Here is a 14889-nt window from a genome sequence, read left to right as displayed (position 1 = left end):
ATCTGTCCCTGGACTAAATCTTCATTTGGATGATTTTTTTTTCTGTCTCTGACTCGGAAATACAGGTATCGTGTTTACTTTGTAATGTTGCTCACTTGCTTACATTAGATTCCTTCAGAAAGCAGAGTCTTATAGGAAGGCTTGGGTAGAGGGAGGTGATAGGAAGTGGGGGAGGAGGGAGAGCTGACAGCATGTGTGTAACTAAGGTTACTACTCTTGGCAACTGGAGATTAGCTCCCTGAGGACTCTCTGAGGAACTTGTAAATACATCTGAGGATGTATCCCTTTGAAATTTTGGGGCTGAAGTGTATATTCACATGCTCCCCTCTTTGCTGGCAGAGGGTTGTCCCCAGAGGAGTAACTCCCCCACACTTCTAGGCTGCGGAAGTAAGCTCTGCCTCACAAAATCTTGAGGCAGAAAAGTAAAGAGATTTGGCAGGTGCTTAAAGGGAGATAATTTGAGTGAGCAGAACTGTCCATGGAGCTAACGCATCTGCTATGACCACTGTGCCTCTTGGGCAGACCACTGCCTGGCACAGGAAGCAGATGTCTCATAAATACTTACTAAGTGAATGGAATAAATGAGATGATGGAAGGAAGTGCTTTGTATACAGCTCAGCAGACCAGGTGCTGCTATCAATAATAATGTATTAGGATCTGTGCTCCCAATGGATCCCTTGTCCTCAATCCCTTCCCAAACTCTTCTTTTTGATTCATAGGGGTCTTTGACCACACCCATGCTACTCTACTTCCTTTCTTCTCTCAGTACTGATGCTGGCCTATGGGCTTGACTCACACCTCACACATTCTTTGGACATTGGTATGGTTCTGTTTCTGGGCTCTGTTCCAGCCCACCAAGGTGAGGAGCGGTATCTATTCCAGTGCAGCTGGGCTGCCTTGTGTTCAGTGTTTTTCTTAGAGTCTCTTCAGGGACATGATTCTTCCTTTTTTGGAATGTGTCCCCTGGGAGCCCAGGCCAGAAATACCCAGAGCACTCCTGTACTCACAGAAGTCCTTCACCTGTGCTCTTCAGCCACTGGTATCCTCCCATTACCTGGACCTTTAGGATAATGTTTCCCAACTAGGAATGCCCTGGAGTGCTTGTTAAATACATATTACCAGTGCATTCCTTTGGGAATTCAGCTTCAGTAAATGTGGGGCCTAGGAATCTGTTTTTAATAATACTGATTGATAGTAATCCTCAGAGAAGTATGAAAGGGAGTGGAGATTGGGTTCTAATAATTAGTGCCAAGGCATATTATTAAAATCAGCATTCTGCCTTTAACCATGACCTCCTTCTCCCCTTTACGGGAATTTATTTACATGGACAAGTACACACATGGTTTGAAAAGTCAGTTCATAAAGATCTACTGACTACCAGTTCTGTTTTCTGTCAGTGGTCTCTTGGGGGTCATTTAAGATTCAGTGCCTTGGTTTCTTTACCTTTGAAGATAGCTGCCCAGTACGTAACCTCAGTCCTTTGGCACAGAAATTTGGTTAAAATAAAACACCAATAAGAGAATGTCTTTAATATAGCTTAGACTCCCTAGAGAAAGGAATTTTACATTTACTGGTATTGAAGATTGTTATTGTTGCTAATAATACTACTGGAATTTATTGGCATCTTGTCTGTGTCTGCATATAGAGCTATTGTTTATACATAAAGAATGTTTTGCTCAGATGGTTGTCCTCTTGGGATATACCTTTTGTTTTTACAAGAGTTTCAGGAAACAACAGTCATACAGCTAGCCAGTAGTCATCCGGGTATACATTAGTGTATCCCATGTTGCTTTCTGAACAGAGGCTCAATTTAATGCAGTGGAATATCTTGAACTCTTAAAAGTGATCCAAAGTTCAGCTTGGTTCAGACTTAAGGTTCTGATTCTATATGAAGCATTCTGAAAAGTGTACTGGCTGCTCTCCTTTTACTCTTTCTGCCCGGGTTTTCTAAATGTGGATTAGAACACCACTTGCTAATCTTCAGCAGGTCTCCACAGGGAAGAAATGTAACTGTTTGTAGGAATGAGAGTCATCCTATCCTGCCAGTCCTGCTAGAAAATTACAGGTGGGGAAAAAACATGTGTTTTATCATAATTATTGTACATACTTGGGAATATACCAGAATTGGCAGCTGTCCATAACCCTAGGATGAATACTTTATTAACAAACATCGAGTGCCTACTATGTGCCAAATGTCAGGATTAGCCCTAGAGATAAAAATAACAAGCAAGACTCACAAGGTCCCTGCTCTATAGAGTGTTCCATCATGGAAGAGACAATCAGATAATTATAGAAATACACAATTAGGGACTATGCTATGGAGCAGATGTAGATCAGAATACAGGAAGAACATATAAAAGGGAGACCTGATTATGAGCTACCTTGTGTCTATAGGATGAATGTGTTAATTAGGAAAGAGAATGGAGAGGGAACAGCATTATGGGCACAGGAACAGCACATACGAAGGCCTGAGGTGAAAAGGAACATGGTGCATCCAAAGAACTGAAAAAGTGTCAGTGTAGTAGTAGCAGAGAGTGAGAACGGTATGAATTGAAGTTGAAGAGACTAACAAGTGATGAATCCTTCAGAATGTCCTAGGATACTTTAAGAATTTTGGTCTTTATTTTAAGTGTCATGCGGAGAAGGGAAATGATAAGGTGGTTGTGTAGAAAATGGTTTGTGGGAGTAGAGGGGAAATAGGGAGACCATGGTGGTAGTCCAAAAGACAGATTATAGTCGTTTGACCTGAAGTAGTAGTGATGGAGGTGGAGGGGAAGAGGACAGATGCAGAAGTTATTTGTGATAAGAAATTGAAGGACTTCATAATACAGTGGCTATGGGGCTTGAAGGAGAGGAAAGTGCCAGAATAACTCTCAGATGTCTTCCATGAGGAAGACATTGGATAGAGGGAGAAGATTTTCACTGAGATAGGGAATACTTTCATCTGCTAATTTAATTATAGATAATTGAAAGGTTGATATAAAAATTCTATGCTAAGATATTGCTTCTTCACAAATTATCACATCTGGGGCTTGACACTACCCTTAGGCCAAGAAAAATACTTAATGCTTTGTTTATTTTGCTATTTTGAATTCCAGTGCACATTCTGAGGGAAAACCACTGCAGGATGACCATATAGATTGACTCAGCACATGCTTTAATTTCCCAGCAATGTGGAAACACCAAAATTTTAAAAATTTTCACTTCAGTAGGTTATCCATAATTTTGCAGTGACCAAAACTGGATGCAGTTCCATCCAGGAAGAAGCACTTCTAATATCAGCACATAATTAGGTTTTATATTTCTCTGTTAGAAGTGCTTTTAATTCAAAATATATAATGGTGGCAATGATGATAGTGGCAGTGTTGGTGGTCATGGTGATGACAATAGTGGTGATGGTTGTAGTGGCAGTGACAACAATGGTGGTGATGACACTGGTGATGGAGGTGGTAATGACAGTGGCAGTGGCAGTGATGGTGGTGGTGGCGGCAGATACAATAGTGGTCATGGGCGATGGTGGTGGTGGTGATGATGGCAGCAGTGGTGGTTACAATGATGATGGCAGCAGTGGTGGTGACCTTGGTGGTGGTGATGATGGATGTGGCAGTGATGACAGGGACTATGGCAATGATGCCAATGGTGGTAACAGTACAGTAGTGATTGTGGTGATGGTGGTGGTGGTGACAATGACACACTGGTGTGACACATTGTTGTCACAATGGTGGTGATGGTGACAGTGATCATGGTGGTGGTGACAATGACAGTGATGGTAGTGGTAGTAATGCTCAGAAGCAGGACACTCCCATCAGTGCTGAGGGCCATAATCATACTTTGAGGAGTCCAATCTGCATTTCCTGTTGCTTCGACCACAGAGCAGGGCAGAGTGCTCTGACTGGCCTTCTCATCACTGACCTCTCCAAACGCATGCACTGGGTAGAGATTTGCTTGATTCCTTTCCTGTTATTATTTTGGGTGAAGAGAAGCAAGAGAATTGGAGGGAATGTTTCAGTGTGACCCAGTGTTCGTATTTAGGTTAGCTTCCAGGAAGATTTACAAATGGTTCAAGCAATATCTTCAAATGCCTTTAAAAAAAGGGGAACTTGAAACACCTAGCTACTGTTCCAGTTCTCTTTTCATTGCTAAACTTCTCTAGTGAGAAACTTTCATTTCTGTTTCCTCTTCTGCCATGAAGTTTATCTTGTTCAATTCCACTGGCCTTTTGTTTCTCTGCTTTCATTCTCATTATCTCCAGATGACTGAGATTTTCTAGCAGTGTGAGCTTAGGCAATCCATATGCATGCCCTGTTCTCCTTGCCTTGCTTTCTTTTTCTCCATAATACTTAGCATCTGGTGCACCATAGCTCACTGGTTTATATCTGTAGGTTCTTTCTCCTTGTATGAAAATTACAAGTTCCATGAGGGCAGAGACTTTGCTTTACTGTTTTATTCCAAAAATCTGCAGTCGTACCTGGCACATAGTTGGAGGTTCATAAATAGTAGTTTAATGAATGTATAAAGTTGTTTAACTTCCCTGTTTCCTGTTAAGCCAAGTGATATAGTAATGCTAATCTCATATAATCACTATGAAGATTAAATGAAATAATGTAAGTAAAGTACCTGGCGTTCCCAGCCTGGCATAGTAATGGCTGGCAATTTGTTAGATGGTCCTTGACACCTTTTTTTTCTTATAGCTTCTTTTTCTTTAATATTTATAATGATATACTAAGCTTCTTAACTCCTAGTGATGGATCTATACTTTCTTTCATTTGTCTACCAACTGACCAGTTTCAGAGACCTACCCAGTGGACCTAAGTAAGGAAGTCCCAGGTTTTGTCCCTTTCAGTTTGCTTATTCACAAGACTTGGATCATTGTTAATAAAATATACCATTAATTATCATCATTTATAATTTGATTATGGTATTTTTCGTATATGATTCTAGAATCCATGTGTTATTTTTAATATGCCTAGCAGTAGTATCATGAATTATCCTATGAGGTAGCTGTCATTATCCTCACTTTACAGTTGAGGAAACTGAGGCTTAGAGAGATTGATATCTTACCTATGGGTACACACACCTAGTAAGTGGCGGATGAAGAACTCATTCTTAGATCAGCTTCCTTCTGTTTCTTCCCTTACCCACCCATCTGAAGGACAGGTACTGAGTGTATGCCATGCTAGGCATAATGCTAGGCTCTGGCCACACTGATGCTAGACTCTGGCCACACAACAGGGAAAATATCAAGGCAGGACTTGTGACCACAACACATCACTGTTACCATCACCACCACACCTCTGCTGAACACACTGTAGAGTTCCAATTCTAGGTTGAGCCCTACTCAGGGATTACTTCTCTATTTCAGACTTGCTTCAAGCTGAAAATATCTAAATCTAAACTCATGAATTGCCTCCCTTTCTGCCAACTGCTTAATCTTCCCACCAAAATTAAATATTTCTTTACCTCCATTATAAAAACCACTTGTCATCTTTCTAGTCACATGTCTCAAAACTTGGGAGTAATTTTGATTATCCTATCTCTTTTATTCCGTACTTTAAATACATACCCAAGACTTCTTGATTGTTTTTATCCTTGAAAATATCTCTCTAGTTTCTACCTCCCCAGTTCCTTTCTACCATTCTAATATCAGCCTCTATGGCCTGATCCCTGACTTACTGAAATTAGCTTCAAGACTTGGTGTTAGCTTTATCCTCTGCTTCAGATTCCACTAAATCATAAGCCTCCTAAAGGCCTAGAGTCTTATTAACTCTTACCTCCCCAATACTATACCAGGCACATAGGAAACATTCAGATGGCTATTGAATTAAAGGACGCTTGATGCTTAGACCACAGTTTTCAAAATTGATCTTGAGGTTTATTTGGAGATTTTAAGTAGTTTTCCTGGAAGATCATGTGAGTGTAGTACAAATAGTCTGTACTCTGTATCTTAGTAATACATATTTTTAACAAAGTCTATTTCTGCTTTTTCCATTAATATATGCTATCTTTGTATTTGTTTTAAATTCCTAGACAAATTTATGTTTAAAATATAAAGTAGTAAATATTTTTTTTCATTAAAGGATATCACTCTTCCATTTTTCTGGTGCTATTATAACTCTATAGAAATGCAATTTGAGAACCACAAAGAATTACAAAGAAATTATGAACCACTAAAAATTTTAGATGTTACTGGATTGGACAGGTTAATTTCTATCCTCAAGAGGGTTTCCCCCATTTGGAGTAGAGCAATTGAGTATTTTTTGAATCCCTAAAATTACTGTGTTTTCAGATCAGGAAATTGATAAGGATAGGATGGGTGTGCCAGCAGTGTTCTTCCTCACTTTGTTTTCTCACTGAGTGAACTTTCCCTGAGCTCATTGTTGGACCATTAACCTTCTTTCACACTCAGGAGATACATGCTCATTTGTGGTGTAGTAGACATCAGTGCATCTTATATGATTTTGTTTTTTCATATCCTTACTTTTCTTATTTTAAGTAAATTGTTTGCACAGTTAGCAATGCCTTTGGACTGAATAAATTTTGTAATCTTAATATTTTGAAGAAATTATGCTTGTGGCATTTTTAAATGTGCATCATGACTTAAAGAAATCATTAATCTTATTGACCATTCAAAGGTCATGTATGCTTTCTTCAGGACTCAAATTGAAGTAGAATAATAACCATAAATAATTATGTCCCCAAATAAAGCTTTTTATAAATGACTTAATGGTGACTAAATATTTTATTAAGAGAGTAGGACTTTTTATAAGGATATTAACTATAATTTAATATGCTTATTATATAATATCATGCAAATTGTTGTAGAAAAACTTGAATGTTATGTAACAAATACTATTGGATTATAACATTTGACAAATCATGATTTGGAATTTAGCATCGGTCGGTAGTGAAGTTTTGCTTTTTTGTATTTAAACTAAACAAAATGATTCAGAGTAGATTTGCCTTATTTTATTAGAAACTATCTAGTGGCAAAACCTAGCTTCACAATGTTACCCAGAAATTGCTATGTTTTTTGTGTTAGTAAAAAGACAGCATGAAATTTTCAAATACTGTCTTCAGTGAACAAATGGTATCTTTCTGTAGTGACTGTATCAGATCTATCTGATCACATAAGACTTTTTTTGAATGAATGAAAAATATTGAATTTGTATTAGGTACTCAAGATTCAGCAGTGTAGAGAATGGACAAAATCACTAACTTCTTGGAGCTTACATTTTAATGTGGAAATGCAAACAAACAGGTTACTTTCAGATAGTGATAAGTGCTAAGCAGAAAATTAAGGACAGTGTGATAGTGATTGCTTCTAGTCAGGGACATCAGGAAGTCTTACTGGGAGGTGACATCACAACTGAACTGATGTTTACATGCTGAAAAGAGTCTGTTTATGAAGATCTTGGGGAGAACAGTTTGGGACAAGTGTGAAGGTTTGAATGGGAACCAGCACTATGTGTTCAAGAAACCAAGGGAAGGCCAAAAGAGCCTGGAGTGTAGGGAACAGGATATGAGTGTTGGGAAGTGGGATCAGGCAGGCTGGCAGAATTTAAGCACTGATATAATATATAATAATAATAATGTGTTGTACACTATTATAAGGAGTTTGGATTTTATTCCATGGTCAGTGGGACACCACTGAGGGTTTTGAACAAGGGTACAGCCAGATCTGTAGCTGCCAGCTTCAAATTGTACATTGTTGAAAAGTTTCTTTTCAATGGAAATACGTTTTCTTTGTATTTTATAGAATCGACCAGAGGGCTACCATTTGGTCAAAGGACACTTTTGAGACTCGGCAAGAGTTAAATGAGGTAGGTGTCATCATTATTAGTTGTATGAACATGAATTAGCTAATCATGAAATGTGTTATTCTTTTTCCTAGTATGAGGAATTCTTTCTGATTAAAACTTTAAGTGTTTTTACTCTTAAGTGAATTTGTTTTTCCTGTAGCTCTTTGGATAATGCTTTTCCTCATTCTGGAGCAAATGTATTTAAAATATTATCTGCAAGATTGCTCACTGTATCTTGGACATAAACCAAGTCCAGTAATTAAAAAAAATTTTTTTAACGTTTATTCATTTTTGAGAGACACAGAGAGATGGAGCGTAAGCGGGGGAGGAGCAAAGAGAGAGAGAGAGAGGGAGAGAGAGACAGAATGTGAAGCAGGCTCCAGGCTCTGAGCCATCAGCACATTGCACAATGTGGGGCTCGAACTCACTGACTGGGAGATCATGACCTGAGTTGAAGTCAGATGTCCAACCGACTGAGCCACCCAAGCTCCAGTGGTCATTTTACTACACTCTTTTCAACTTTGCATTAGGATTGTATAATCATGGCTATGGCAGTTCCATTTGTAGAATTTTCTCTTAATTTTATTCTCCCTCTCTCTATTTCTAATGGCAAATATAATCATGCTTACTATTTATCCATGGAGTATAATATAGTTTGGTGTTTGCAGTATGGTCTTCTTAGTATGCTTTGAAACATTGAAGTCCTGTTTTCCACTCCAAATGGTTTCTCACCAAACCAGACATCACTATGTTAATGTTTGTTCTAAATTTTCTTTGAAATAGATAATTTAATCCTCCTGCTGGAAATCAATATAACATAATTAGGATCCGTTATTCTGAATGCCTTGGCTTAAGGCCTTGGTTTGAAATACCGTCTAGTTTCCCTGCCCTCATTTTATAATTAAGGAGCAGTGGGTGGTATATCTGATTAGGACTACAGCAAAAGGAATGAAAAGACTGGATGCTCAGATGCCAGGAAGAGATGATGGACTTGAGGCATACTGTTTATAAGTCATTTGAAGATTGATCTCTTCTCCCCCTCCAAGAAAAAGGTAATTAGCTAAATTTAGGGGATTTTCTTTTTCTTTTTTTTACTTTAGAATTTGGCAGAAATGAATAGACAAAGGTAAACTAGATGATTGATTAAATTAAGTTAGATAAATAACTAAAGTTGTGGAAAATGACCTAAAGTTAACAACATAGAACACTGCTTGTTATTTATTTGTGCATAGAGACAGCCTTCACATTCCACAATCTCACTCATGGTAACAAGAGTGACAAAGAGTTTAAGAAAAAAGAGGCAAGAGCCTGAATCAATGAATACATTGTGAACAAGTAAAATGCTAGCTATAAAGAAGCATTGATTTGTTTTGACATAAGTGAGTAGAAAAATGAAGTGATTGTAAGAATCAACTTGTGATAGGTTTCAAGTATTTGCGAGAAACTCAGATTTATGAGCTGGAAATCCATGAGAATGCTGAGATTACTTGGGCATTCCAAAATCACAGCTGTAAAAAGCTCTATTTGAAATTTGTTTTCCTGTATTTGTTTGCTGTATTGTATTGGCAAATTTCATGAAATATGCCAATTCACTGCTCTGGGATTAGATGGGTGCAAGAGCATTGAATGGAGTCATGATTTCAAAAGAGGAGGCAACACCCTATTTTAAATGTGTGCTCTTCCATGATAAGGTGGTGCTGCTGATCTGCTCTGGTTCATAAGATTCAGTGTGTGTTCAAAGTGGTTTTGTTCCAGTCAGGGGGAAAACTATGTGGGGTATGTACAGATCCACATCCTTTCATGCAGTTTCTGTTGTGACTGAAATTTGGGGGCCAGAGGAAACCTTAGAAAAACTTGAATAGAGACAGTATGAGTGGATCCAAGCCCATGCAGGGAGAGTTAATATCATTGAAGGAGACATCCTACAGAGTGGAAATATATTTAACTGGGTTTTCCCCAGTATTTCCCAAATGTATGGAAAACCAAATTATTTTATGGAAGAAGTCCATAACATAACATTTCTTTAGGCAACAGAGTCCTGTGGAACACAGGTGGGAAATGCTGCTTTAGTATTTTTTAAAAATTTTTTAATGTTTATTTTTGAGAGAGAGTGAGAGAGCACAGGTGGGGGAGGGGAAGATTGAGAGGGAGACACAGAATCTGAAGCAGGCTCCAGGCTCTGAGCTGTCGCACAGAGCCCGACGCAAGGCTCAAACCCACGAGCCATGACGTCATGACCTGAGCCGAAGTCAGACGCTTAACTGACTGAGCCACCCAGGCACCTCTAGTATTTTTAATGGAAATGGAAAATATATATAGAATAGTGTGTATATCCCAAATGTACAGCTGGATAAATTCTCATAAAGTGTGTAACTAGCACCTAGATTAAGAAACACTATTATTAGCATCCCAGACACCCCTTAGTAATTCCTTCCAGTCACTACTCTCCAATTAGGATAACGATTCTTCAGACTGAAATAAATTTGTTTTGTCTATTATTGAGCTTTTCACAAATGCACTGTGTGTACTTTTTTGTGTCTGGTTTCATTTACTCAGTATTGTGCTTCTGAGATTCATACATATTTAGGTATGTAGTTTAAGTTTTCATTCTCCTTGCTGTAACCCATTGTATGTTTTTTTCCTCTAGTTTTTGACTATTATGATAAGTTGTTACTGAGAATAATTTTTTTTTTAATGAGTTGTGGTTTGGTCTCTGAACAAGTGACTTTTTATACAAGTATTCCTTCCATCTGTAAATAGAAATACAAGGTGGAATTTTTGTTATGTGAGCTCTCTTCATTGCTCTTTGTTTCTTTCTTGTATTTATTTACCACTGCCCCCTTCTGTACCACACACATACAGCTATCTAGTTTTGTAAAAAGAACCCACCAGTTCCGTATCTGTTTTCCTTCTTCATCCCAATTGCAAATCTAAAGTCAAAAGAGTTTCTTGAGTTTCATGAGAAGATGGTCCACAAATATTTTCCAGACATTTCCATAGACCCTAAAGTTTTATATATAATATATAATGAAGGAGACATCCTATAGAGTGGAAATACATTTAACTGGTTATTATGTGTGTATATATATATATATATATATATATATATAATAAAAATTTTAAGATGCTACGTATGTGCTTTATTTATATTTTCCCCAAATTTCATCTGGCAATTTACTTCTACTTTTTGAACTTTTTAATTATACTTTCTCTGTCACAGATAGATGGGGCTCAGCTATATTTTGGTTCCAGAACTGGTACTTGACCCAAGGTGTCCTTTACTCAGTGATACATGGTGTAATAAATCCACATATAAGCATCTGTCTCTGGGTGTATTCCCCTACTTTCCCAGTGAACTGGAAAACTCACTCACTTATTATTTCCAGTTGGCATGAATATAGATTTGATTGTAGCTAGTCTCATTTTTGTTAAGTGAGTCTCAAGCTACTAGTCTTTGACCTTGGGTCTCTTGATAAGACTTGTATCTTCATCCTATGAGTTTTAGTGTCTCTGAGACTATGTGATAGGAGTTTATAGCTGAAAAACTGAGTAAGTCTCCCTGTTGCCATTGACCTGGACTGTCAGATTCTTCATCTGTAAGACATCAAGAGATTTTATTTTTTGGAGTCTTCTGGATCCTGCTTGGAAAGTATTCTAGACTTAAGATCTATCCACTACCCATGTCTCATCCATCTTAATCCTTGGTTTTAATTATTCTTCCATGTCCATATAATTGATAAGCACTCAGTAGATCAAAAAATTGAAGGATAAAATGAGAACAAATATTGTTTTCCTTCTCTACATATTACTAAATCCTCTTCCTGGCTGGCTTTAGTTCCAATTAGAAAAATAGCAGATGCATAAAGAAAACTAATGGATCTCCCCTTCCCTGAGAAAGCATGCCATATTGTGTCTTCAAACGACTTTTTCTATTATAGACCACAGATAATAAAGCATCACATCAACTTATTTTAGTTTTTCATTTGGAAAATTGAGGCAGGAAGTAGTTTTTTTTTAATTTTTAAAAAATGTTTATTTATTTATTGAAGGAGAGAGAGGTAGAGTGTGAGTAGGGGAGGGGTAGAGAGAGAGGGAGACACAGAATCCAAAGCCGGCTCCAGGCTCTGAGCTGTCAGCACAGAGCCTGACGTTGGGCTCAAACTCATGAACTGTGAGATCATGACCTGAGCCAAAGTCAGACACTTAATCGACTGAGCCACCCAGGCACTCTAGCAATACGTTTTGAATTGGGTTAACTTAAGAGCCCTTTCAGTTTTAACATTTATTGATTCTCTCCCCCTCCAACCCCCATTTTTATTCATTTTCCCAATGCTTGAAGGCCTAGTTTGGGGAGCATATATTAGATCTTCTCTGTTCCTTTCTTTCCTTTCATTCTTCTTTCACCATAAATTGGCTTTCTTCAGTGATATGCTTGGATTCCTTTCCCTTGTTTTTTGCATATCTATTACTATATTTGATTTGTGGTTACCGTTAGGTTTGTATGTGACATCTGCATACAGCAGTCTATATTAAGTTGATGGTCACTTAAGTTTGAACCCATTCTTTACTTCTCTCCTCCCATGTTTTAGGTATATGGTGTCATACTTTACATCCTTTTATTTTGTGAGTCCCTTGACTAATATTTATTGATATACTTATTTTTATTGCTTTTGTACCTTCTACTTTTCTTACACTTATTTATGCTCTTTCCATACACAGAGTCCCCTTTCACATTTCTTGTAGGGCTGGTTTAGTGATCATAAACTCCTTTAGCTTTTGTTTTTCTGAGAAACTCTTTATCTCTCCTTCTATTCAGAATGATAGCCTTGCTGGATAGAATATTCTTGACTGAAGATTTTTACCATTCAGCACTTTGAATATACCATGCCACTCTCTTCTGGCCTGTGAAGTTTTTGCTGAAAAATCTGCTGATAGCCTTTTGGGGTTTCCCTTGTATGTAACTGTATTCTTTTGTCTTGCTCTTTTAAAATTCTCTGTTTATCACTACTCTTTACCATCTTAATTACTATGTGTCTTGATGTGGACCTCCTTGGGTTGATTTTGTTGGGGTCTCTCTGTGCATATCTGGATCTGGATATCTGTTTCTTTCTCCAGATTAGGGAGATTTTCAGCTATTATTTCTTCAAACAAATTTTCCACTCCCTTTTCTGTCTCTTTTTCTTCTGAGATCCCCATGATGTGAATGTTATTGCACTTGATGGAATTGCTGAATTCCCTAAATCTATTCTCATTTTGCATAGTTCTTTTTCTCTCATCTGCTCAGCTTGATTACTTTCCATTTCTCTGTCCTCCAGATCACTAATTCATTCTTCTGCTTCTTCTAGCCTGCTATTTATTCCACCTATTGTATTTTTAATTTATTGAGTTCATCTCTGATCAGTTCTTTTTTATTTTCTATCTCTTTGTTAAGGATCTCACTGAGGTACTCCACTCTTCATAAGTCCAGTGAGTATCTTTATGACCATTACTTTAAATTCTCTAGCAGGCATATTACTTACCTCCATTTAGCTTCAGTCTCTTACTGTGGTTTGGTCCTGTTCTTTCATTTGGGACATATTCCTCTGTCTCCTTATTTTGTCTAACTTCCTGTGGCTTTTTCTCTGTGTTAGGAAAGTTATCTGTCTCCTGCTCTTGAAAATAGTGGGTGGGGTGTGCATTTTTAACAAGAGAGTACTTGCCCTTTTCCAGAAGTGATGCAGCCATTGTTGAGACTGGGCCAGCTGGGGCAACTGCAAAATGTGCAAGGGTTGGGTCGGTGCAGTGCCCATAAATTTTACATGATGGCCCTCTTCCACAGGGGACATACCATTGCTGCCAGGACCAGTGCCAGCTAGAGCCTGATCCACAAAGTGCACATGGACAGGGCACTCAGTTTTAACAAAGTGTGTGTATCCTTATAGGAGGTGACCTGCCAACACTGCAGCTCAATCAAAGCCTTGCAAAGCATGCTGTCTGGAGACATGTTGTTGGTAAGGTTTGCACCAGTCTTCTAGGAAAGAGGACTCACAGTCCCAGGACTGAGGCAGGCCAGGCTGGAGGGGGAAGGGCATAGTGTAAACAAGTTAGGTAGCAAATGCTGGCAGCACTGCCCTGGTTCCCACAGATGGCCATGTGTTTATCCTGGGACCAGGGGAGGGAAATGGCACCTGCTAGCTCCTTTGTTCCTAGAGGAGTCTTCTAGCAAATTCTGTACTCTGGAACCTGCAGTTAGTAAATAACTCCCTCCCGTATGCCCTGGGCATTTTTCAAACTGCTGCTTCTATCCTATATATTTCCATGGGCTATTTGTCGTGCTATCTCTTTAAGGGTAGGACTCAGTTTTCTGTTGCCCTCTTGGCTCTCTCAAAGCTGAGCCTGCTGATTTTTAAAGTTCCAGGCTTTAAGTCCTGCTAGTTGTAAGAACTCACAAAATTTGGCCCCTCTGTTTTTCAAAGTTAAATGTTATAGGTATTTGTTTTCCCCATGCAGGCTCCCTGGTGTGAGCATCTGTTTCTCTTCTCCCTCCATATCTGTGGCTCCCTTCCATAGGCAGCCACAGCTTGTTTAACACCCCACTATGTTTGTGCCCTTCTTACCCCCTTCCATGTGACCTTTTTACTACATTTAGTTGTGGAGTTTGTTTGCCAGTTTTTGGATCATTTTCTGGGCTATTTACACTGATAATGTAAGTGTCTAGTATCTGTAGGGTGAGGTGAACTTAGGGTCCTTCTACTCTCCAATCGTCCCTGGAAGTCCTCTAGGGAGAAAACAATAAAAAGTGTTATAAAAATGCCATAATCACTTAATTTAATTATTTATAAATTTTGTACAAGAATAAGAGATGCTACATGATCAAAGGTGAAGAATTGAGGTCAATTTACCTGAAATAGTACAGCCTAAGGAACATACTGAAATTCTAGTCAATTTGGACTTTCTGCCATTATACTTGCCTAACCCAGCTCTTCTGTTATCATCTTACAGAAGGAAATGGTCACTTCAAAAAATGTCCATGACTTCTGGGCTCAGGAAAAAGTGTTTTATTTTATTATCTGATAAATACTTTGAAGGTATTCTGCACTTAACTTGTGGA

At 38.3% G+C, this 14889-nt stretch overlaps 1 protein-coding gene across 3 annotated transcripts in view; it reads left to right on the top strand.

The window, feature by feature from the left end:
* The window catches only part of FAM13C (family with sequence similarity 13 member C), a 171481-nt gene that overhangs the window by 74904 nt on the left and 81688 nt on the right, over positions 1–14889 (top strand). For all 3 annotated transcript variants that reach the window (XM_007095805.3, XM_007095804.3, XM_007095803.3), the window contains one exon: positions 7757–7820. In XM_007095805.3, the coding sequence (XP_007095867.1) occupies positions 7757–7820 (64 nt within the window). The remainder of the gene's footprint in view (positions 1–7756; positions 7821–14889) is intronic.

Source organism: Panthera tigris, chromosome D2 (genome assembly GCF_018350195.1).
Source record: "Panthera tigris isolate Pti1 chromosome D2, P.tigris_Pti1_mat1.1, whole genome shotgun sequence".
Taxonomy (NCBI): domain Eukaryota; kingdom Metazoa; phylum Chordata; class Mammalia; order Carnivora; family Felidae; genus Panthera; species Panthera tigris.
The sequence above is the reverse complement of the archived record's forward strand: the minus strand, read 5'-3'. Positions and strand labels throughout refer to the sequence as shown.